The sequence below is a fragment of the Grampus griseus genome, assembly GCF_964374135.1.
Source record: "Grampus griseus genome assembly, chromosome: 9".
Classification (NCBI taxonomy): domain Eukaryota; kingdom Metazoa; phylum Chordata; class Mammalia; order Artiodactyla; family Delphinidae; genus Grampus; species Grampus griseus.
Window position 1 is genome coordinate 78802657 of NC_139003.1, and position 26524 is coordinate 78829180.

A 26524-nucleotide genomic window follows, 5' to 3' on the forward strand; every position below is an offset into this window, starting at 1 on the left:
AAATTTACTGTGTGTCAAGTACTGTGCGATATGTAATTTATGTTACAGAAAAGAAGCCAAGCATGTTTCCTTCCCTCATGAAGCTTGCACTCTACCAGACATTGTCTAGATGCAGCAGTTTTCAATAATAAACTCTTATTACACAAGTTTTTCATTTGGTCTAATTTTTATGTAATTTTCTATGGGTAGAGATTGATTAAAAGGTATGCATTCCATATTTTTAATGTGCACAACTGTTTTATATCTTTATAAATAAATCCCTCAAGCTGTATTTATATAAGCAAAATAAAATGGGAAATTGTGGCAGCTCATGGTAAACTTAGAATTTGCTTCAATTACCTGATTTTTTTTGTCCAACAAAATGATGGGGATAATTGCTATAGTACTCCACTTTTGCTAGGGTGTAATAGCTACTAACTTAAAATGATTTTCTGTGTTGAAAAGAGATGATTTTAAATGCCTTCACACAAATCGAGCTCTGTTACTTGATCAAATACTTTTGTTGGTTTGGGAGTTAAAAATTATAACACATTGACTATTCGTCTTCTGCACCAGTTTCAGTTTATAAAATGTGTTCTTAAACATTCTTTCTTGTTTAAACATTTCCTGGTTTCAGCAATGATGCTTAAGTCTTAACATAATACCAAAGTTTATATTTTTATTTTATCTGATATCAGAATTAATCATTACCTTTTAGATTTTGTATATATGTTTTCCCTATCAATGTTTACATATGATATGAATGTATATATTTATAGCATATATTGTCTATTTATGAAATGAATATGTATATGTTCTATGAGTGCTAAAGGTGTTTTCATCCATGCCTTCGAATTTTGAGCAATCATAATTTTGCTTTCTTGTGTATTATTAAAATATATATAAATATATGACTTAAAAAATCCCAAACACTACTTGAGAATTTATGTTCAAGTATTGATAATTGCTATCTGAAATTTAAAAACTCAGTATAAATAGCTCTGTCATTGTGTAAAGATGAAAGTCTGTTTTTGTTCTGTCTTTTTTAGTAACATCTTCAAGGGGTCAGCCGTGTGCATGTATAGCATGAGTGATGTGAGAAGGGTGTTCCTGGGTCCATATACTCACAGGGATGGTCCCAACTACCAGTGGGTGCCTTATCAAGGAAGAGTCCCCTACCCACGACCAGGAACTGTAAGTGGCCTAGGTGTTTAAGATAGGAAATGAATGAATTTATGCTGAAGGTTAAAAAAAAAAAAGCAGCTACATACATATTAAATATAGATAATGTAAAAGAAAAATTCCAAGACTATAAATGAAAGAAAGGCAAGGATTTTTCTTTGATAACCATGAAATTCCACATTTAAAGACATGTTCTTCACAGGCATCAGTGCTTAAGTTCAACGCTTACCAGTAGTTAATACCAATAATTCATGAGAAATAGAAACTGAGCAGGTAGCCTTATTTATCTTCTTTTCGGAAAGAGATATAGTAAAAATGGCTTTCACGGAGAGTTGAAACAATTAGGATAGACTTGCTCTCTCTGATTGTGACAAAGGCTCAAGAATTGCACATTAAATAGGAGGAAACAAATTTAAATCAATATTATCTTCCTGTGGAAGTGGGACACATCTCTCAAATAGGTAAAGAAGATATGCAAGGAAGAAACAAACAAAAACCTCATGGAAAGGGCCTAGGTGTTTTAATAGATGCTGTTTACTATCGCTGACCTCTCTCCTTCCAGCCTGTTGTACACATTCAGGCTTATAAAAAGGTGGATAGATCTCAAAATAAAATCAGCTTTAAGTCTGCAATTTAAAGTAAGGAGAAAAAAAGAAAAGAGTGATACAGTAGAAAGTGAGTGAATATGACGGCAGATGTTCTAGAATATGTGGATGGAACCATCCAGTGCAACATTTCCTAACCCTAAGAATTTTTTTTTTTAACATCTTTTTTGGAGTATAATTGCTTTACAATGGTGTGTTAGCATACGGCATTTGTTTTTCTCTTTCTGACTTACTTTACTCTGTGTGACAGACTCTACGTCTATCCACCTCACTACAAATAACTCAATTTCATTTCTTTTTATGGCTGAGTAATATTCCGTAAATATGTGCCACATCTTCTTTATCCATTCATCTGTCGATGGACACTTAGGTTGTTTCCATGTCCTGGCTATTGTAAATAGAGCTGCAATGAACATTGTGGTACATGACTGTTTTTGAATTATGGTTTTCTCAGGGTATATGCCCAGTACTGGGATTGCTGGGCCCTATGGTAGTTCTATTTGTAGTTTTTTAAGGAACCTCCATACTGTTCTCCGTAGTGGCTGTATCAATTTACATTCCCACCAACAGTGCAAGAGGGTTCCCTTTTCTCCACACACTCTCCAGCATTTATTGTTTGTAGATTTTTTGATGATGGCCATTCTGACTGGTGTGAGGTGATACCTCATTGCAGTTTTGATTTGCATTTCTCTAATGATTAGTGATGTTGAGCATCCTTTCATGTGTTTGTTGGCAATCTGTATATCTTCGTTGGAGAAATGTCTATTTAGGTCTTCTGCCCATTTTTGGATTGGGTTTTTTTTTTTTTTTTTGATATTGAGCTGCATGAGCTGCTTGTAAATTTTGGAGATTAATCCTTTGTCCGTTGCTTCATTTGCAAATATTTTCTCCCATTCTGAGGGTTGTCTTTTTGTGTTGTTTATGGTTTCCTTTGCTATACAAAAGCTTTTCATTAGGTCCCATTTGTTTATTTTTGTTTTTATTTCCATTTCTCTAGAAGGTGATAACCCTAAGAATCTTTAAGGAAATAATTTCATATGATGAAAAAACTTGTTCTTTAAGTTTAACCATTATTTTAATTTCATGTCAGTTTTATTGTTAAATTCAAGTAAATGATGTTTTTAGATGAGTTTATTAGGCATAGGATGTTTTTAATCTTTATTTTCTGTAAAATTTTTTGCTAAACTTATTTATGAGCATTTCATAAAGATTACTTCTAGCTGATGGAGCTTGTAGGTAAAAAACCTGAATAGGCTTTCAGAAGAAAAAATGAACAAGATAGACTATCCATTGATTATAAGAAGCCCGTTTTAACAGATTTATGCATACATACATATTTATATGTGTGTGTGTGTGTGTGTCTATGTATATAAAATAGTATATACAGTAGCCCAATAATTGTTCCCATTTCACAGATGAAGACTCTGAGGCAAAGAGAGGAGCCAAGATTCATTCCAGGCAGTTTGATTCTAGAGCCTGAATTCTCACCCATTGTTCATAGAGAGTTGTTATGACATGGTCCATTAAGTCAGCACTATGAACCAAGTGCTGGAGGCAGAAGACAGAAAGCACTGCCTAAGCTAGGAATTAGGGAGGGGCTGCCAAGAGGAGGCAACACCTTGCTCCGTGAATAAAATTCCCTTAGATCAATCCATTAATCCCAAAAGGGGGCAGCTGAGAATATGTCGTTCCATCAACACTACTGGAGAAAAACATATTGAGGCCTTCAAGCAGTGTGTCAATAGAAGGGCATTTTCTTTATTTTTAAAGAAAAACCTACAGCTTAAGTAATACTAAATACAAAAATAAAAGTAAGGCAAGAAAGTGAGACAAATTGTAAGATAAAAATCTAAAATAAGTCTCTTTTGCAATCATTTCTAAATTTTTGCAAGTAGTTTTTAAATGGTGGTAGAAAAGCAAAAAAAATTAATGTTACAAAATATGTTTTATCGTTTCTTCTATGAGTTTATACAGCTATTTGATATTTCTATAACATTAAATAAATAATTTTTTTAATTTACTTAAATAAAAAGTAATTCCCTAAATCCCTTAACTGTTATATTAGTGTATTATTGTGTGTGTATCTGTATACTACATACATATATATTCATAAAGAGATACTCTTCCCGTTTCAAAATAGCTTTATTTCATTTCTCATGAATTATTAATGATCTGTGTTAAGGTAATGGCAGAGACAATTGATTTCTCCTTCTAAGCCTCTTGTTAGATCAAGAACCACTCAACTACATTTCAGCTCTCAAACTCTTACATTAAATGGCAGAAATTAGTTAAGTGTAAGACAAAAAGCAAGAGACTGGAGTTACTGTACTCTGAATGCTTGCACCACATAATTAAATGCAGTGAAAAGAGACAGTAAAATCTGAATTTTCTTGTTTTTGTCTTACTGCCTTAAGTGGAGCATTTAAATCCAGAGGTGATATTATGACAGTGTACAGCACAGCATCCTGTCTGGCTCTCCCTATAGCCATCATCTGTTCTGCTTGGTCCATTCTGATTGGTCAGTTTCTGTGCCATGCAAGTTGTTAACACCTTGAATAACACATCTCCTTATCCCTAGAATTACTGTAATTATTAAAGAAATAATACTTTTGGTCCTTTTTATGGTACTTTTTCAGGGTTATGTTAAAAATAAGGCAATAAAGAATAGTTTATATTGTCTTTTACTTTGAAGAGAGCATTTATATTTTAGCATAATACCATAGGGAGAAATGAAATGCATTCAAGAAAATTTTTGATTTTCTCTAATTTAATGATTAATAGCATTTAGTTATAACATATTCCACTCATTATTTCAAATACTTCATTTAAACATAAAGTATATGGTGTTGTCACTAATAGAGGCATCAGACTTCTCTTGTACACTGAATTCATTAGATGCATTTGCAATTTTTGGTAAGAAATGATGACATCCCATCGAGACTTAAAATATGTTTAGAAAATGTACATTATATATTACATCTACTAATTCAAGTAAAATTATTTTTTTTTTTAGTTTAACAGTTACTTTAAAAATTACAGATTTAGATTCCTAGCTCATTGAGGCCATATATTATATAAATTATAATCCTATTCATTATATTTTAATCAAAAGATAATATTTTCTTTATCTTAATAGTGTCCCAGTAAAACATTTGGTGGATTTGAGTCTACAAAAGACCTTCCTGATGATGTTATAACATTTGCCAGAAGTCATCCAGCCATGTACAATCCAGTGTTTCCTATTAATAACCGGCCGATAATGATCAAAACAGACGTAAATTACCAGTTTACACAAATTGTAGTAGATCGAGTGGATGCAGAAGATGGCCAGTATGATGTCATGTTTATTGGAACAGGTAAATGTTTTAACTTCAGCTCTAAATGTTCTTCCAGAACATTGCATCTAACTAATTAAGTATACTAAGAACTGAAGGAAGACTTTATAGTCACTCTCAAGATATAGTTAACCTCTAATAAATGACTAAAAAACCTGAACATTCTCCCATTCCAATGTGTTATTTTTTTAGGCAAGTTGACATATATTTATTAATTTAAATTAAATTTCCTTTTCAATCAAAAGTTGATAAATGTAATCAGGTAAAGCTATTGATTAGGTGAACAATCAATGTCTATAATTGAATCATAACTCTTTTCTGAACAGTGGCTTTTCAGGACAAAAATGTATTGCTCAAATCCCAAGACATTCAATAAAAGTTCTAGAATATATTGATGCAAAATTATCCGAACTTTAAAATTATCATAGAGTGCAAATCTTCCAGAAAATAAATTTTGGCAACAAAATTTGTTTAGTGTTTTTACCATACAATGAGAAGGAAAACAAAGCAAAATAAAACTTCATCAGAAGACCAACAGAGTGGACCTAAGGAATCGTCAGATACATTTTAGATCCATTTCTATAGACATTTAGTGACGTATTTTTTACCAATTCCATGATTAGAAACAAACATTTTATAGGTATATTTTCAGGATGAATTTCATTGCTTTTATGACATATTATTTTATTTTTACCCTACTCTCTTTAATAATACTTTTTTAAAAGCACCAGTTACAAATCTGAAACTTGCTACTTAGGGTCAGATTCCAAGGTAATAAATTCCTAGTCTCCATTAACATTGTTAACTGAAATAAATCAATAGGAAACAGAGTGAGTGCTCCACTGAAACCTGTATAATAACATTTATTTTCCCTTGGTGAGAACAGAGAAAGAAATTGCATTAAGTACAGGGGAATGCCAACTGCACAGTAAGTGCTTTAAAGACTTAAAGTTTTATAACAAAATTGTGAAATACGTTATCAAGTGTAAGTGTCAGGTTCTGAGCAATACATTACAGTCTGCTTTTATGAGTGAGAAAGTTTCTCTATCAAATAAAGGAATCCCAGGGAGACCTGGAGTTCAATAAAAGTCAATGAATTGCAAGTATCAACTTCTGGTTATAAATACCTTGAGAAATTATAAGATGATAGGATTTCTCTTCAATAAATATTAGTTTATCACTAATGTCAAATTATAATTAGATCTCTCTACAGAGTAGTTAAACTTGTTCAGTAATGTCACACTTACCTTTTTCTTCACCTCTGGCCTAAACATGTTGAGAAGTCCCCCACTCATTGTCAATGCAACAAAAGCTTGCTTCCAGCTATTTGACCAAAGAAACCTAATCATGAATTTTCAGTTCTTCTTGGACGCAAGCCGTCTTTAAAGGAACCAATTTCATGAGCACGTTGAATGTCTGATGATGTGGATGGCTATCGGTCAGCACAGAACAGGGTCATCTGTCAACAAAGTAAATTGATTACAGTAATTTTATCTTTTAAGTAAGTTACACATTGATCCTAGTTGAGTAATCTGATTCAATTTGTGTGAAATTGTTTGAAATACTACTCAGTAAAACTTGATCTGGAACACAGATAAAGTTATTTTGGGGTATTGGAGAATGATCAGAGGCACTGAGTATATTAACCTAATTTACCTTTAATCTTTGGTGTTATGAGTAATCTAAGGTCCTGTAAACAGAAGGATCTGCTTAAAAGAGGGATTTTTTTTTTTTTTTTTGACTTTACAAGGGATACACTAGCAACCTTTCTTGGTCTCATATAGCACATCATATTGATCCCTTGAAAATGGTTATCTGTCATATGAATACATTGAATTATTTTTCTGGTGTAACTTTACTGGTAAGATTTTCTTCTCGAATAATTAGACTGTTTAATTTGATTAAAATGAGCCAGTTGAAGCTAAAAATATTTGATCAACTGATCAGAAATGGTATGTTGAAGAGTCAAATTTTTGAATTTAATAAATCTCTGTTCTTTATTCTATCAAGAATAGGAACCCATCTGTAAATACTGGAAAATAGTAGCTTCTTAACCCCACTTAGAGTAAAAGTGCCAGGTCTTATCATTAAAACAATTTACCTCTTTTAACAATGAATCAACAGTGCTTTAAATCTCTATAAAATGTATTTATTTTAACAGTTTTCATTATTTATGGTTCTGAATTTAAAAATTTTTTAGTACTCTGAAGTTGATTGAACAGCATGTTAATTAAACCAATTTGCTAACCAAAATTGATTAGCCAGTTGTTGAAAAACCACTGTAATAAGTAATCCAAGGTATTTACTTTGAGAAATCAGATTATTGTCATTTATCAGGTAATGGTCATTGAGCTGTTGTTAGGGGCCTCTAACTACTAAAGTCTTCCTCGTGGGAAGAAGGTGAGCAGCCAGGCTCTGAGGCTCTAACTACTTTTGTTGCTTGACAACATTCCTTCCATTTTGCTTATATTTTAAGTATTCATAGTAATTCCTGGTTGCATAACAAAAATGGGAAAAACTTGTAATGTCAAGCTGGTAATTTTTTTCTTTTTTTAGTATATTTTGTTATAGAATGAAAGATTCTTTACATTCTATAGTGCTTTACAATTTTCAAAAGTTTCACACAGATGATTTCATATAACCCCATAATAACCCTTTTTTCCCCACCCCTATATTGCCCCTCCCCCTTCTGCCTCCCCACTGGTAACCGCTCATTTTGTTCTCTGTATCTGTGAGTCAGCTTCTTTTTTTGTTATAGTCACTAATTTGTTGACTTTTTAGATTCCATGTATAACAGATATCGTACAGTGTTTGTATTTCTGTCTGACTTATTTTACTTAGTGTAATGCCCACCAAATCCACCCAAGTTGCTATAAATGGCAACATTTCCTTTTTTTTATGGCTGAGTAGTAGTCCATTGTATATACATATACCACATCTCCTTTATCCATTCATCTGTTGATAGCAATTGTAAATAGTGCTGCTAGGAACATTGGAATACATGTATCTTTTTGAATTAGTGTTTTGGGTTTGGTTTGTTTTGTTTTGTTTTGGCTATATACCCTGGAGTGAAATTCCTGGGTCATATACTATTTTTAGTTTTTTTTTTGAGAAACCTCAACCCTGTCAAACTGGTATTATTTTTAGTTTAGTTTTGTTTTTGAGACACCTGATAGTTGAGATTAAAAATACAAATAATCCAACCTAGTGATTGTTATATATATATATATATTTTTTAATTACACAGGTTTAGGATAAAATCATCTCCAAAGCTTCAGATATTTCTAAAAATTCAACTATTTTTATTCCATAGCTATGTTTATACTTTATCTAGTTTCATGAAATGAATTTGTATATATTACTAATGCTGTAACAATAAAATAAATTTTAAAATGCTGACGTCAAAATGTTCTTTCTGGTCAAATACTGATTTCATGCATTAACACTAAACTCTGTTCAGATCTATTTAAATTGTGGTCTTCTCCACTTTCTTTCAAAGATGTTGGAACCGTTCTTAAAGTAGTTTCAATTCCTAAGGAGACTTGGCATGATTTAGAAGAAGTTCTGCTGGAAGAAATGACAGTTTTTCGGGTGAGTGCTGCTTAATTTCAAGTGTCAACAAGTTCCCTTGTATGTCTTTCCCCCAGGACAGCTGCACAGTGAACTTGGTATGGACAAGCAGTCTAGCATACCCTTCTAATTAGCTTGTCAATTAGAAAGCCAGACACTAGTCAAAATAAACCTTGAAACTTTCAATGCTAGTTAAATCAAAAAATGTAAAGAAATATATCCTTGGCTCATATTTTGTTTTCTCAATGATAAATTATATGATTTACATTTTATATTATTTATGTAAGTTACCTCAATGAACAAACCCTGTGTGCCTCCTACCCTCCAAATCCCCTCTTTCACACTTAATGGTATAACTGGGATGATAGGTAACTTCCATGAATGTATTAAAGGAAATACATTCAGAATGATAACGGAATGAAGACATTTCAGTAATTTTTTAGCTTATTTGTGAATTGTTTTATCATATTTTCCTAAAGAAATCATTTGTTAGCAAAAAAAAGTTTGAGGTTTTTATACCACTTGTGGAAAATCTGTTATGAATTCCTAGTCTACACAATTATGAAGAGTACAGATAGTTGTCCTTTTGTCCTGAATCACTGATGGCCCAAGTAGGTTTATATAGGATTGGGGGTAGAGGCAGCAGTATATGGATTGAAGTGAGGGAGGAAAACTGAAGTAATGTAACATACACCACATTCCTTTTAGAAAGCCAGCTAGGAGGAAGAGTTTGAATTGAAGCACACCTTTATATAAATCATTTATGAAATATAACAGAGAAATAGATGCCTATCAAAGGTGTTATTTCAGTTTTTGATTAAAAAAAGGCAAAAATCTGAGACATTTATAACTGCAAAATAATCTGGAATTAGAAGAATTTCATGGACAGAAAATGAGAAAATATAGGATCTAGTCTCACAACTTAACATTATCTCATTTAGTCTCCAGAAATCTCACTTTATCTATAAAATGAAGTGGATGAATTAAAGTTTTCAGTTGATTAAATATTTTGATTGTAAGGAAAATCTTCCCAAGACTTCTTTTAGCCCCATACTTCTAGACCAGTTTATTAACACAATAGAGCTCTAGCTCACTATTCAGTAATACTTTGAAGAGAAAATAAAGTAAAATATGGCAAGCTTTTAATATATATATATAGATTCAAGTAAAGTTATGATTAGCTTTGAAACAGATAACTGGTACATCATGACACAGACATCTTGTAATAACTAAACAATGTTCTAATGGGAAGGGCTTAGGTTCTTCAGTCATAGCTAGCTACATGGCAGTTCTGTTTGGAACCCATACAGTCCCTCTGAGCTTCCCTAGCAGGAAAAATAATACCTACCTCACAAGGAAGCTAGAAGAATTAGAGACACTATATGTAGAACATCCAGGACAGTGCCAGCTCCTGTGCTTAGAGTCTTATTGTCAATATAATTTTACTTGTTTTAGTTTGTCTACACTGAATATAAGCCACATTCTCAGTAGCCTTCTCTACTAATCCTTGGTTTAAGTCTTAGAATAACACAGTCATCATAATTCTAGTACGATTTTTAAAATCAGGCACTTGGACCTTACTTTGTCTGGTATAGAATGATGACTAATCCCTATCTTTCACCAAGTCCCATTTCATTATTTACGCATTGATACTTTATCCTACAAATTCAAAAATACAATTATGCAAATAGACTGTGCCAGTAATACAGAGCCCATCTAGATTTAGCAAACAAATTATGGGCACTGAGGGGCAGATACATATACTGCTGTCTTGTGTCCATTGTTGTGTCTTCAGAGCCTAAAGTGTGTTTTCAACCTACATTTATTAAATGAACAAAGGAATCAGGATTTACGCAAAAATGAAAAATGAGAAATTAAAGAGTTTAAGGTCTTCTTAGGGAGACCCCACTTAAAGTGAGGTGCCAGAGTATGAGGAAGATAAACCGAGAACAGCAAAAAGTTATCCTGCTGATTATATCCCATATTATTCTAGTAGAAAAAAATTTTTACCAATTCTGTATTTTTGGAAATCTATATTACCACCACTGTAGCAAATGAAGTTGCAGGAGTACTAAAATATTGTTAACTTTAGAATTTCTTAACTATTTCCAGAATCTTTTACTTTTGAATTTGTCATGGTTCCTTTGCGTATTCCCCTTCAGTTATAGTATATGATTATAACAAGTTCCATTTACTAATTCAACTGTAAACAAACATGTCTACCATGGTCCTGGCACAATGCTAATCATCATCTCTGGTGATTCAGAGATGAACACTATAAACATGGTCCCTGACCTTGTGTAGCTTAGAGACTCTTCCATGTTATCCTTCATAGTTGCAAGTACTTAATTTATTATCTTTTAGTACAATTAAGTTTTATCTTGTAGAATTGTATCATTATGTCATGCCATTAAAAAAATAAGGTTCTTTTTATCTATTATTTTCCAGGATTTTACGAATCAGAATATGTATAATTTTGCAGTACTACTGTGTTCTAGCTAATTTTCAATCCCTACATCTCTGGGATTTTAAGTTTACATTTCACATCTTATCTTTGTTTTTTAATAGTAAATCAAATTTTAGTTTAAAAATATTACTTTAAGCTGATCTATTAAATGACTTTTAACAAAATCTTGAGAGGTTGGAAGCCAGCCATCTTGCCAACCCAAATATTTAATGTCTATTAGATTTTGTTAGTGTTTTGCAATTTCCAGAGAAATACACAGCCGAATTACACTTATGATAACTATTGAATGACTTTTTTGTGGTTTTTTAAGATGTCATGAGAGAGGTTCTTTATTCAGTTTTTAACAATTAGGTATGGATACGTAATATTGTGCTTTCATGGAAATGATTGTTTACGAGTTTATAATTTTGTTAAAGGATTGTTTGCAACGTGGGACACATCTTCCAGAGATAAATGTTCCATTTTTCTCCCATATTCTGTTTTATGCATTGTTGTCATTATTATTTCTTTGGCACCCAAGTAGACAAAACGTATTTGGGCAGAGTTTAGAGAAATATTTTCTTTCAACATTCTGTTCTATCAGGCAAAGTTCATACATATATTGTGGTCTAGCAATTGGAATATTTCACTGTCAAACTTTGTTTAATTTTGCAGGAGGGCAAAAAACACATTAAAGCCATTTCTATATACACTGAAACAAGCGGAGAAATGTTACAGTTTCTGTATTTTTATTTGAGCCTTGCAAGTCATTCCATTTAACATAAAATAAAATTTAAAAGGGTTAATTTGAGCACTGTGGTAGTTTGACAAGGTAAATAGACAAGGAACAGATTTAGGGTCTTGGTGGTATCTGATACTCTTGGATTTTAAAAAGAAAGACATTTAATGTCAACCAACCAGTTAATTTTACCATAATATCATCTCCAGGAGACCATGTTCATTATGTGTCTTTGCTAGACTGAATAACCAAACCTCATATAAAGTCCGGAATTAAAGCCAGTACTATGTCCATTGCCATCTTGAGGTTGGTTTTAGGAAAACACCCTGGCTAATCACAGAACATTCCAGTGGTTCCAGTTACATCTAAGATACTTTTTTTCTGGGTGAAATCAAATCCCGATCAGAGTATAGAAAGAAAAATATTCCTCAGTAATAAAATTTCCATTTTAGAGTAAAATTTTTGTAGGTAACAAGATGTGAGATAAAATTGGCCTTGGTATAGGACTCTAGAAATGACTTTAAATAGCCATTATATATTCAAAATGGTATCAAAGTACTAAGACACAAACCTGATTCCAAATATTACTTGTAACCATAAATTGGTGTTTGAATCTCATTTACTATGTGATTCCAAACAAGTTGGTTAAAGTCAGTTGAGGCTCCACTTCTTCATTTCATAATTTTTTTTTAATGAAGATTACTGGTAAATTGTAGCTATTGTTAACTAGTTATACTAATGAAAATCTCATTTAAAATAAATGCTTGAAAATTCTACACCTATACCTTGTTAAAAAAAATATTCAAAAGGTATGAAAACCAGACGTATGCTGATTTTTACTTTACTCACATTGAGATTTTTTTTTCCCCAGTCCAAAGAGGGTTTTACTTTTGAGACAGTGAGGTGTTCAAGTCGCAATGCATTTAGTACAGTGGGTTTTATTTATAGTCCTATTGACTGCAAAGGATTGCGAGGCAGTTACATTGATAACGCATGCATTTTAAACCCAATTTATGCAATATTCCATGAACAGCTGAGCAAATAAATGAAAGAGTTTAATTTTCATTCAAATGTAAATCATAATTGATGCTTTCCAAAACCTAGTCTATTAACTCATTCTAAAGGAGCATCAGCATGCGTAGCATCCAGGGAGCTCTGTCAGATTCTCCTGGGATCAGCAGGTTGAAAAGCTCTGCAAGTGTGCAAGTTTAATAAGGACTAGATTAAAATATCTGAAAAAAATATATAGCAAATTAGAGTCATAGAAAATCTTGAAAAGATGCTAAGTTTTTAATTTCATTTTTACTTGAACTCCAATTAAATTTGCTCTTGAAACCAGTTTCATGAAAATGCTTATGAAGCTACATCTGTTTTAAATGAAAGTTGTATTCATCACCAACTAGGGCTCAGAAAAAATATAGCTTATTTAAATGGATGTCATCTTAATATATTGTCTATTAAAATTCAACTGCAGGCAGCATATAGCACATCCTATTCCAAACTGTTATTACTTTCCTGGTCTGAAAAATAAGTTTCTTTTAATTAAGAGATTCTAGGATCTTAATTGAAGAACGTTAAAATTATAATATGGCACAATGGAATTTCTTGTGTTTTGGGGTTTGTTTTGTTTTACAATTTATGTATGAAGTGATCATTTCCATCTACCTTACAGACATTTAATTTTTTGTATTGTCAATGAATGTGAAATGTCTGAAAATTCACCAGCTTCACTTTTATATAGTTTCACTGAAGTTTTTAAAAGAACTGAGACATAGCTAACTTTCATTTTAATTATACTAGCTGTTGATTCTCTAAGAAGTACTTTCCTTGTACCTTGGCTATAAAATTTATTTCATGAAAGTCCCTATGAAGTTAGCTGCTTACATAACCACTTTTCCTGTGAAACTCTTGGAATGGAAGAGGCTGCTATGGAATATTTTCCTAACTCTTTTGAATTATTTGTTTGGGTTCACTTATTCCAATATTATGTAAACCTAAATACAATTGTCAGTTTTATCTTTTAAAACTAAAAATCTATGATGAATTGGCCCCTTGATTTTTGTGATTTGATGCTACTAAATTCCAAAGATCTTATGTCTGTATAGAGAAAATTGGTAGATATTTCTTTCATAATAGTTGTCTTTATGATTGACAGTTCCTATAGAAAATTATTTTTAATATCGTTAAACTCTGAAAATAGGAAATTATGGGAAATCTCTAACTTATCCCATCAAATTAATTTACATTCTAAATCATTTGTCTCATTTGTGTCTCAGGCAGGTTGTCTTAAATTTGTTAACAAAATTCTGTGCTCAGCTTAGATGTCAGGGTTCAAAGTGGAAATTTGCAATTCTGCAGTACTCAGGGGGTAATTAAAGCCACAAGAGTGGATAAGCCCACCAGGAACAATGTGGCATCCAAAGAAGAGTGGAAAGGAGTCAACAAGGCAAGGCAAGTATATGAGGAATGGCTGGAGATAGAAAAGACTGAAAAAGGCTGAGAATAGTCAATAAAGAGTTTCAAGGCATAATGAAATCTAAAGGAGGAAGCAGTCAAGAAGAAATGACTGGTCAGTAGTGCCATATCAAACAAGAACTCTAGCAATAATAATAGACTGAAAGCTTCCATTCAGCATCAGTGATTTCTCTTTCTGAGAATCGTAGGCCACCTCTCTAGAGTAAGGGCTAGACTCAGTGGGCTGAGGGATGAATGGCACTGAATGAACATGAAGAAGTAAAGATGGTGAGTATAGAATATTCAGATTATTTTCAAAGAAATTACAGCTAACTTTAAAGGATTAAGGAAAAACTTCCTTTAAAGGATGGCCTCCTTTATCTCATATACAAATTCAGTTGAAGGAACAGAGCATAATGGGGAGAGTAAAAGAGTAGGAGAGAAGGGGGAAAATTGGTAGGGAATTCATTTATTCATTCATTCACTCATTCATTATTTAACAAATATTTATTGACAACTTGCAAATTACACTTAACCTTTGAACAACTTGGGGGTTAGGCGCACCAACCCTTCAGGCAGGGGAAAATCTGAGTATAACTTTACAGTTGGCCCTCCATATCTGTGGTTTTGCATCAGTGGATTCATCCAGCGCTGATGGTGTAGTACTATAGTATTTACAATTGAAAAAAATCCACATCTAAGTGGACCCACAAAGTTCAAACCCCTTTTGTTCAAGGGTCAACTGTAGGAGCAACAATCCCAGGTATGTGGCAGTGCACGAAACAGCCCCAAATCCCGGGCCTAAATTAGTGTGTCGGGCGGTAGAGGGGTGGGGAGGGCTGGGGCCAGGGGAAGATAAACAATTAAGAAAACATATGAGAGATTGGTTCAAGATGATGGAGTAGAAGGGCGTGCTCTCACTCCCTCTTGCAAGGACACCAGAATCACAACTAACTGCTTAACAGTCATCAACAAGAAGACACTGGAACTCACCAAAACAGATACCCCACATCCAAAGACAAAGGAGAAGCCACAATGAGATGGTAGGAGGGGTGCAATCACAATAAAATCAAATCCCATAATTGCTGGGTGGGTGACTCACAAACTGGAGAACACTTATACCACAGAAGTCCACACACAGGAATGAAGGCTCTGAGCCCCAAGTCAGGCTTCCCAACCTGGGGGTCTCGCAATGGGAGGAGGAATTCCTAGAGAATCAGACTTTGAAAGCTAGCGGGATTTCATTGCAGGACTCTGACAGGACTGGGGAAAAGAGAGACTCTTTCAGGGCACACACAAAGTAGTGTGTGCATCAGGACCCAGGGGAAGGAGCAGTGACCCCATTGGAGACTGAGCCAGACCTACCTGCTAGTGTTGGAGGGTCTCCTGCAGAGGTGGGGCAGGGGGTGCTGTGGCTCACCGTGGGGACAAGGACACTTGCAGCACAAGCTCTGGGAAGTACTCCTTGGCGTGAGCCCTCCCAGAGTCTGCCACTAGCCCCAGCAAAGAGCCTGGGTAGGCTCCAGTGTTGGGTCACCTCAGCCCAAACAACCAACAGGGAGGGAACCCAGCCCCATCCATCAGCAGTCAAGTGGATTAAAGTTTTACTGAGCTCTGCCCACCAGAGCAACAGTCAGCTCTACCCACCACCAGTCCCTCCCAGCAGGAAACTTGCACAAGCTTCTTAGATAGCCTCATGCACCAGAGGGCAGACAGCGGAAGCAAGGACAACTACAGTCCTGCAGCCTGTGGAACAAAAACCACATTCACAGAAAGATAGACGAGATGAAAAGGCAGAGGGCTATGTACCAGATGAAGGAACAAGATAAAACCACAGAAAAACAACTAAATGAAGTGTAGACAGGCAACCTTCCAGAAAAAGAATTCAGAATAGTGACAGTGAAGATGATCCAGGACCTTGGAAAAAGAATGGAGGCAAAGATCGAGAAGATGCGAGAAATGTTTAACAAAGACCTAGAAGAATTAAAGGACAAACAAACAGAGATGAACAATACAATAACTGAAATGAAAAATACACTAGAAGGAATCAACAGCAGAATAACTGAGGCAGAAGAACAGGTAAGTGACCTGGAAGACAGAATGTTGGGATTCACTGCTGCAGAACAGAATAAAGAAAAAAGAATGAAAAGAAATGAAGAAAGCCTAAGAGACCTCTGAGACAACATTAAATGCAACAACATTCACATTACAGGGATCCCAGAAGGAGAAGAGAGAGAGAAAGGACCCGAGAAAATATTTGAAGAGATTATAGTCGAAAACTTCCCTAACACGGGAAAGGAAATAGCCACCCAGGTCCAGGAAGCACAGAGAGTCCCATACAGGACAAACCCAAGGAGAAACACACCGAGACACATAGTAATCAAATTGGCAAAATTTAAAGACAAATTATTAAAAGCAGCAAGGGAAGAATGACAACATACAAGGGAACTCCCATAAGGTTAACAGCTGATTTCTCAGCAGAAACTCTACAAGCCAGAAGGGAGTGGCATGGTATACTTAAAGTGATGAAAGGGAAGAACCTACAACCAAGATTACCCGGCAAGGATCTCGTTCAGATTCAATGGAGAAATCAAAAGCTTTACAGACAAGCAAAAGTGAAGAGAATTCAGCACCACAAAACCAGCTCTACAAGTGCTAAAGGAATTTCTCTAACTGGGAAACACAAGAGAAGAAAAAGACGCACAAAAACAAACCCAAAACAATTAAGAAAATGGTAATAGGAACATCATATAGATAATTACCTAAAATGTGAATGGATTAAATGCTCCAACCAAAAGACACAGCCTTGCTGAATGGATACAAAAATGAGACCCATCTATATGCTGTCTACAAGAGACCCACTTCAGACCTAGGGACACATTCAGACTGAAAGTGAGGGGATGGAAAAAGATATTCCATGCAAATGGAAATCAATAAAAGCTGGAGTAGCAATACTCATATCAGATAAAATAGAGTTTAAAATAAAGAATGTTACAAGAGACAAGGAAGGACACTACATAGTGATCAAGGGATCAATCCAAGAAGAAGATATAACAATTATAAATGTCTATGCACCCAACATAGGAGTACCTCAATATATAAGGTAACTGCTAAGAGCTATAAGAGAGGAAATCGACAGTAACACAGTAATAGTGGGGACTTTAACACCTCACTTACACCAATGGACAGATCATCCAAAAAATGAAAATAAACAGAAGCTTTAAATGACACAATAGACCAGATAGATTTAATTGATATTTATAGGACATTCCATCCAAAAACAGCAAATTACACTTTCTCCTGAAGTGCACATGGAAATTTCTCCAGGATAGATCACATCTTGTGTCACAAATCAAGCCACAGTAAGTTTAAGAAAACTGAAATCCTATCAAGCATCTTTTCTGACCACAACACTATGAGAGTAGAAATCAATTACAGGGGAAAAAAGGTAAAAAACACAAACACATGGAGGCTAAATAATACGTTACTAAATAACCAAGAGATTACTGAAGACATCAAAGAGGAAATCAGAAAATACCTAGAGACAAATGACAGTGAAAAGACAACGATCCAAAACCTATGGGATGCAGCAAAAGCATTCTAAGAGGGACGTCTATAGCTATACAAGCCTACCTCAAGAAACAAGAAACATCTCAAATAAACAATCTAACCTAACACCTAAAGGAACTAGAGAAAGAAGAACAAACAAAACCCAAAGTTAGCAGCAGGAAAGCAATCATAAAGATCAGAGCAGAAATAAATGGCATAGAAACAAAAAAAAACTATAGCAAGGATCAATAAAACTAAAGGCTGGTTCTTTAAGAAGATAAACAAAATTGATAAACCATTAGACTTATCAATAAAAAGAGGGAGAGGACTCAAGTCAATATTAGAAATGAAAAGGAAGTTACAACGGACACGGTAGAAAAAGAAAGCATCCTAAGAGACTACTACAGTCAACTCTATGCCAATAAAATGGACAACCTGGAAGAAATGGACAAATTCTTAGAAAGGTATAACCTTCCAAGACTGAAACAGGAAGACGTAGAAAATATGAACAGACCAATCACAAGTAATGAAATTGAAACTGTGATTAAAAATCTTCCAAAAAACAAAAGTCCAGAACTAGATGGCTTCACAAGTGAATTCTTTCAAACATTTAGAGAAGAGCTAACACCCATCCTTCTCATACTCTTCCAAAAAATTGCACAGGGGGCTTCCCTGGTGGCGCAGTGGCTGAGAATCTGCCTGCCAATGCAGGGGACACGGGATCGAGCCCTGGTCTGGGAAGATCCCACATGCCGCGGAGCAGCTAGGCCTGTGAGCCACAACTACTGAGCCTGCGCGTCTGGAACTTGTGCTCCACAACAAGAGAGGCCGTGATAGTGAGAGGCCCGCGCACCGCAATGAGGAGTGGCCCCCGCTCGCCACAACTAGAGAAACCCCATGCACAGAAACGAAGACCGAACACAGTCATAAATAAATAAATAAATAAATAAAAATTGCACAGGAAGGAACACTCCCAAATTCATTCTTGAGGCCACCATCACCCTGATACCAAAACCAAAGACACTACAAAGGAAAATTACAGACCAATATCATTCATGAATATAGATGCAGAAATCCTCAACAAAATACTAGCAAACAGAATCCACCAACACATTAAAAGGATCATACACCATGATCAAGTGGGATTTATCCCAAGGATGCAAGGATTCTTCAGTATATGCAAATCAATCAATGTGATACACCATATTAACAAATTGAAGAATAAAAACCATATGATCATCTCAACAGATGCAGAAAAAGCTTTTGACAAAATTCAATACGCATTTATGATAAAAACTCTCCAGAAAGTGGGCATAGAGAGAAACTACCTCAACATAATAAAGGCCATATATGACAAGCCCACAGCAAACATCATTCTTTTTTTTTTTTTTTTTTTTTTTTTTTTGCGGTACGCGGGCCTCTCACTGTTGTGGCCTCTCCAGTTGCAGAGCACAGGCTCTGGACGTGCAGGCTCAGCGGCCATGGCTCACGGGCCCAGCCGCTCTGCAACATGTGGGATCTTCCCGGACCGGGGCATGAACCCGTGTCCCGTGCATTGGCAGGTGGACTCTCAACCACTGCGCCACCAGGGAAGCCCCAAACATCATTCTTAATGGTGGAAAACTGAAATCATTTCCTAAAGATCAGAAACAAGACAAGGATGTCCACTCTCACCACTATTATGCAACATAGTTTTGGAAGTCCTAGCCATGGCAGTCAGAGGAGAAAAAGAAATAAAAGGAATACAAGTTGGAAAAGAAGAAGTAAAACTGTCGCTGTTTGCAGGTGACATGATACTATACATAGAGAATCCTAAAGATGCCACCAGAAAACTATTAGAGCTAATCAATGAATTTGGTAAAGTTGCAGGATACAAAATGAATGCACAGAAATCTCTTGCATTCCTATACACTAATGCTGAAAAATCTGAAAGAGAAATTAAGGAAACACTCCCATTTACCATTGCAACAAAAAGAATAAAATACCTATGAATATGCTTACCTAAGGAGACAAAAGATCTGTATGCAGAAGCTATAAGACACTGATGAAAGAAATTAAAGATGATACCAGCAGATGGAGAGATATACCATGTTCTTAGATTGGAAGAATCAATGTTGTGGAGATGACTATACTACCCAAAGCAATCTACAGATTCAGTGCAATCCCTATCAAATTACCAATGGTACGTTTTACAGAACCAGAACAAAAACTCTTAAAATTTGTATGGAGACACAAAAGACCCCAAATAGCCAAAGCAGTCTTGAGGGAAAAAAATGGTGCTGGAGGAATCAGGCTCCCTGACTTCAGACTATACTACAAAGCTACAGTAATCAAAAGACAACATGGTAGTGGCACAGAAACAGAAATATAGATCAATGAACAGGATAGAAAGCCCAGAGATAAACCCACACACCTATGGTCAACTAATCTATGACAAAGGAGGCAGCAATATACAATGGAGAAAAGACAGTCTCTTCAATAAGTGGTGCTGCGAAAACTGGACAGCTACATGTGAAAGAATGAAATTAGGACACTCCCTAACACCATACACAAAAATAAACTCAAGATGGATTAGAGACCTAAATGTAAGACTGGACACTATAGAACTCTTAGAGGAAAACATAGGAAGAACATTCTTCAACATAAATCACAGCAAGATCTTTTTTGATCTACCTGCTAGAGTAATGGAAATAAGAACAAAAATAAACAAATGGGACCTAATGAAACTTCAAAGCTTTTGCACAGCAAAGGAAACCATAAACAAGATGAAAAGACAACCCTCAGAATGGGAGAAATTATTTGCAAACGAATCAACAGACAAAGGGTTAATCTCCAAAATATATAAACAGTTCATGCCGTTTAATATTAAAAACACAAACAACCAAATCCAAAAATGGGCAGAAGACCTAAATAGACATTTCTCCAAAGAAGACATACAGATGGCCAAGAAGCACATGAAAAGCTGCTCAACATTACTAATTATTAGAGAAATGCAAATCAAAACTACAATGAGGTATCACCTCACACCAGTTAGAATGGCCATCATCAGAAAATCTACAAACAACAAATGCTGGAGAGGGTGTGGAGAAAAGGGAACCCTCTTGCACTGTTGCTGGGAATGTAAATTGATACAACCACTATGGAGAACAGTATGGAGGCCCCTTAAAAAACTAAAAATAGAACTACCATATGACCCAGCCATCCCACTACTGGGCATATACCCTGAGAAAACCATAAGTCAAAAAGACACATGCACCCCAACGTTCATTGCAGCACTGTTTGCAATAGCCAGGTCATGGAAGCAACCTAAATGCCCATCGACAGATGAATGGACAAAGAAGATGTGGTACATATATACAATGGAATATTACTCAGCCATAAAAAGGAATGAAATTGGATCATTTGTAGAGACGTGGATGAATCTAGAAACTGTCATACAGAGTGAAGTAAGTCAGAAAGAGAAAAATAAATATTGTATATTATCGCATATATGTGGAATGTAGAAAAATGGTACAGATGAACCGGATTCCAGGGCAGAAATTGAGACAGAGACATAGAGAACAAACGTGTGGACACCAAGGCGGGAAAGCGGTGGGGGGTGGGGGTGGGGGTGTGATGAATTGGGCAATTGGGATTGACATGTATACACTGATGTGTATAAAATGGATGACTAATAAGAGTCTGCTGTATAAAAAAATAAAATTCATAAATTCAAAAAAAAAAAGAAAACGTGAGATGCCTCTGCTGCTGTCCTCATATCCTGTCAACCTCACCTCTAATTCCCACTGTGTGTCTTTCAGTTTTTGCCCCAGCACTTCCCTGACAGGCAAAAGGGCAAGCAAGAGTCACAACTGAGGGTGTGGGAGATTTAACAACCCTGTGGGCATCCAAAGAGTAATGGAATATTTCCATATTTATATATATATATATAAAACTTTTCTTGGTACAAGCCTCAGTGGATAGTTTTGAGAGTCATTGTCTACTATCCTCAGATTTTGTCTCAGTGGTACTTACATGACCTACTTTTTATTGACTTTTCCTCCCTCCTCTCAATCCTTAGTTCCTTACTCTTACTCCCTACCTTCAGATAAGAGCTTTGAGCTATCGGAGGAAACTCACCTCCTCTACCTATATGACTCAAGATAAAGGTCATATATAAATCATATATATGCATAAATGTCATATATATGTATTTCTAGATAGTGATAAGCACTCAAGAGAAAAACTAAAGCAAGGAAAGGATATGGGAGTGTGTCTGTGTGCACGTGTTGAGTGTGTATGTTGTGCGTTTGAAAGAGGAGAGATTTGAATAAACACTATGTGATGAGCAAATTTGTAAAGTATTTTATATTTATTAATTCATTTAATCGTCTTAGCAGTCCTATGAGGAAGGTACCATTGTATTCATTTTTCAGATGAGAAAACTAAATTCGAGATTCTATACCACACCTAATATCACACTTCTGGCCAAGTTTGTGTTACTACTATTTGAACCCATACATTTGACCCCAGAGTGCAACTCTTTACCCTTTCTTCAGGGCTTAACTTCAGTCACCTACACAGAGAGACCTTTCAGGATTTTGTTCTTCCCACCTAAGCCTCTTCGTCATCAGCTGTCTCTGAAACCGCCCAGCCATCTCTTCTTAGAATTGTGTTTGTCATTGATGAGACATACGATGGAGCACAGTTAAATGAAAGTGAATCTAAGAGTATAAGCGAATACATTCAGGTGAATAGCCTTTTGGTGGTCTAAGTTATTCAAAGAACAGTCTTTATTTATGCAGCATACATAGGTTTATGATAAGCTTTAGCAGAACACTTTAGCAAAGTATATTGGTGATTACTTCCCTAGTCATGACTGCTCTAGATTAGCCAGTTGATAGAAATTAAAGAGATTATGTTCTCCAGCAGAGACCTGAAGTGTAGGTCTTTGCGTCTTAGTCATTTTAATAATAAAGAAATTATCTCATCCCAACTGAGCTCTCACAGTTCTTGACAGCTGGAAACCAGCTTAGTACTCTCAGCTCATCCTTGGCGCTATTAGGAGCTGCCCTGACAGTCTCACATATGCCATGGTCTTGGTGTTCTCCAGTTGAACATACAAATTTTCACAGATCCCCAACATCAGATGGGGCCATTCTCAGACCATTATGAATCAAAAAAAAAAAAAAAAGGCAAGACCATTCTGTAATCATGTCTGAATATCTAAACACAGAAAAGAATGTAAACGTTGTCCAAACCATAAAAATGACCAGATATCTCCCTACTCTGCCCTAGTGAGTGATTGCTACTTTACCTATCGCTACTTTAGCTTCACTCTGTTTTTCCCTCCTAAATAAGACTTATGAAGATACCGAATCATAGAATTACCTCTGCTTTTTGACAGCATCCAATGCAAAGCAAAGCCCTACTTCCTGGAACCCTTCCTTAAGTTACCTAACACAAGCCCAAAACGTATAAGTCCTTTCCATCCCTCTCTTACTGAGCTTCCCATGAACAGTGGGCAATAAACCCAACCTGATTCATGGGTATGTTCCTGATGGTCGTTAACTGGAGGATGCACTTATTGTCTGCTCCATACATACAACACTTGTCTATGCAATTTCTTTTACATGTCTTATTTCCCAGTTATAGTGCTTCTTACAGGCACTGAAGTTATCTTTCTGGAAATTTATGTTGGTATTTTATGACTTTTCTAATTGACTAAACAATTCACATTTTGTTTTTCTTCTTTAGGAACCAACTGCTATTTCAGCAATGGAGCTTTCCACTAAGCAGGTACTATATTCTATATTTTGTTAATTTTATGTTTCAAATAGATAAATATGTTCCATCAGATTTTATGGATTTATTAACAATTGTTCAAAAAACAAGAGAAAAAATTCTTACAATAACTAGTAGGAAACTAAAGATAATTTTCATTGCCCTCGTGCTTTTGACCAGTCTCATATATGTCCTATAAATATATTTCTTAGATCACTATTTGTTGTAAATTTTCATTTATAGCATTTCTTTTTTGGTCATTATAATATAATTTACTCAGTAATTATTTTCATCTGTCTATCCTTTAAAATAACATTGGTGAATATTTCAGAATATAAATAAATTTATAATTTAATTTGTATGTATAAACAGAATACATTATATAGGGTAATAAAATTACGCACTGGACTATATATTTTTGGAGGATTTTTACTTAAAAGTTAATTTTACTTTTTCAGTAGTATTGTGTGCTAGAGAAAACATTTAGTTTGGCTAAATATAAAAGGGAAGCAGTAAAATGGTCGCTGCCAAATGATTTTATTAAACTCCATGGATTCAAAGGTTAAGGGCAGCGTGTTAAATTAAGTCTTTTCATTCACGTTGAATGAATGCTTTGGCAAGACTCTTAAGAAACACAAATGACTTCTAAATGCTAAATGATATGGGCAAAACAAATATAATTTTAACTTCTAATGAATTACCTTTTCCACATAAATGTTACCTAGCCTTTCTATCCAGTATATCAAAGGTAACTAAAAAGAAAAAAATGGCTTGGATCCTGAGTTGAAATTAATTATTAAATAACCTAGAAGAGAAAGCCAGGAAGGAGTAGGGAGCCCTTTACTCACTGTAAACTTACATACAAGTTTTGTATGAAAACTTATATACAAAATTATTGAATCTGAGAATGATTTGGTGACTCTTATTTCTTAACTGTTTACATGTTGTATCTCTGACCATACATTATTCCTCATACAGGATGCTAAAATACTGTGCCACTGAAACTCAGTATATATCCTTTCCACACATTCATATCAAAATAGATTGATAATCTCCAAGTTACTTAGAGAAATACAGAGTGCAGATATTATTGACCTGATACTGTCATCTTACACTTCGTAAGTGTGTGTTCACCTGTTCTTGTAATCTAAAAATTGTCAAATGTTGGCAAGGAAATCCGGGGATTTCCAGGATAGTAGCTAGACCAGGATATTCTTTCCTGTAATGATTTTTTAAATTATTTATTTATTTTCTGCTAAACTTCTTTGTCAACGTTAATTACATTGCATCTAGTTTTGTAAAACATTTCTTTCTGTTTTAACATGTTTAAACCTACCTTAAGAATTGCCTATTAAATGTAACACGTTTCACCAAAAAACAAATACAAACAATTTATCAACCTAAAATACTATGTTAGAAGAAAGTGTCCCTAGCCTTCATTTTTCATTACTGGAAAATTTTCACAACATCAGATGGAGTTTCATTTCCAGTCAGATGTGACTGGAGTTTGATTTCATTCAGATGTGACTCAATTTCATTTATGCTCATGGAAATTTTAAAACTGAGGCAGTAGTTTCATGAGGGAGAAGCAGTGTTGCAACTAATTTTCTGGTTAAGTGGGCTCATCTCCTGCTATGAACCACAACTTGTTAAGGAGGTTAGTGAGAAAGCCTGTGGTGATGTTAAATTGGGCAGAAAAAGCACGTCAGGTTATTTACTGGTGACTGGATTATGCTCAGTGGTGCCTGCAAGCGTCCCCCATATTTCATTTAAATAGCATAATTCATTGTGAAAATCATTAATAGTACTGCAGAATAAGCGTTAAATATAAACTACATTGAATTGTATTTAATTTGGGGCATTTTATCACACTTTAGGTTTTCATTACAATAATTTCAGTTGCCATATTTTTGGTTTCATATTCTTCTCATGTATTATTTCTCTGATTTTCTCCTAAAGGAATCTGACAGGTTTAGATATTATCATTTGGATAACAACTCCTTTACTACTCAATGCCATATTCTTACAGAAATCCATAAGTATGAATTTCATTCATGCTTCTTAAAAGTTATTGGCCAAACATAGAAATCTTTTTCTTAGGTATAACCAACTTGGTCAGTAGCTTTTTAAATAGTTATGACCACAGTATATGGTTTGGCATGTCTGTATTCACCGATGCCAACCATGCTTCTAGAAACTACTACCCCATTTTAACTAGTTTAATTGTTGTTTAAACATTATATTTGTTTCATTTTTTATCATATTGAGATTGCTTGCCTTCAATACAGTCTAAGTTTTTTTTTTTAAAGGTGCTTTTGGAAGAGAGAAAGAATAGGAGGGGAAAAAAAAAGAATAAAGAATTTCTTTCCATTAGTTAAGTTCCCTGTTAATATTTTTCAAATTATGATCAACTGTTATCACATGCAGGTTCTATAGATGCTTTAAGAGCGGTACATATCAATATAATTTTCTCTCAACCAAAAAACTTAATAATACTTCATCTTTTCCTCCCAGAGACTTTAACTACCATTTCTTAATTTGCCATGGTTTGTAGCATCTTTCAATATAATAATACAAGGTGAATATAGTAAGAAGTTGATTTTCTGTAATATATTCCATATTCTATATACTATACTATGTTCATGTACTATAAATATTCTTCACTTACTGAAATGGAATAAGCAATCAGTATATCTGCCTCCATAATAATTTAGTTTTTATTGTATTATTTCTTACCCCTTTTATTCCCTTTCTTATATTAAGATATAAGTAAGTTGGTTAGCTTTCAGTATATAATTATTTTCTAAAGGTACTCCTTATACCCTCAATAATTTCATAGATTCTAATAGTTACTTATATCTTCATTTAAACATATCTATTTACATATGTAGTCCCATCTTTG

General features: G+C 34.7%; 1 protein-coding gene across 1 annotated transcript in view; it reads left to right on the top strand.

Annotated features, from left to right (window-relative positions):
• SEMA3A (semaphorin 3A) overlaps window positions 1-26524 on the top strand; it is a gene marked incomplete at its 3' end in the record, with an annotated part of 231758 nt that overhangs the window by 186636 nt on the left and 18598 nt on the right. Inside the window, exons 10-13 of the mRNA XM_082662278.1 lie at window positions 1029-1173; window positions 4903-5122; window positions 8601-8692; window positions 23596-23637. Of these exons, the coding sequence (XP_082518404.1) occupies window positions 1029-1173; window positions 4903-5122; window positions 8601-8692; window positions 23596-23637 (499 nt within the window). The remainder of the gene's footprint in view (window positions 1-1028; window positions 1174-4902; window positions 5123-8600; window positions 8693-23595; window positions 23638-26524) is intronic.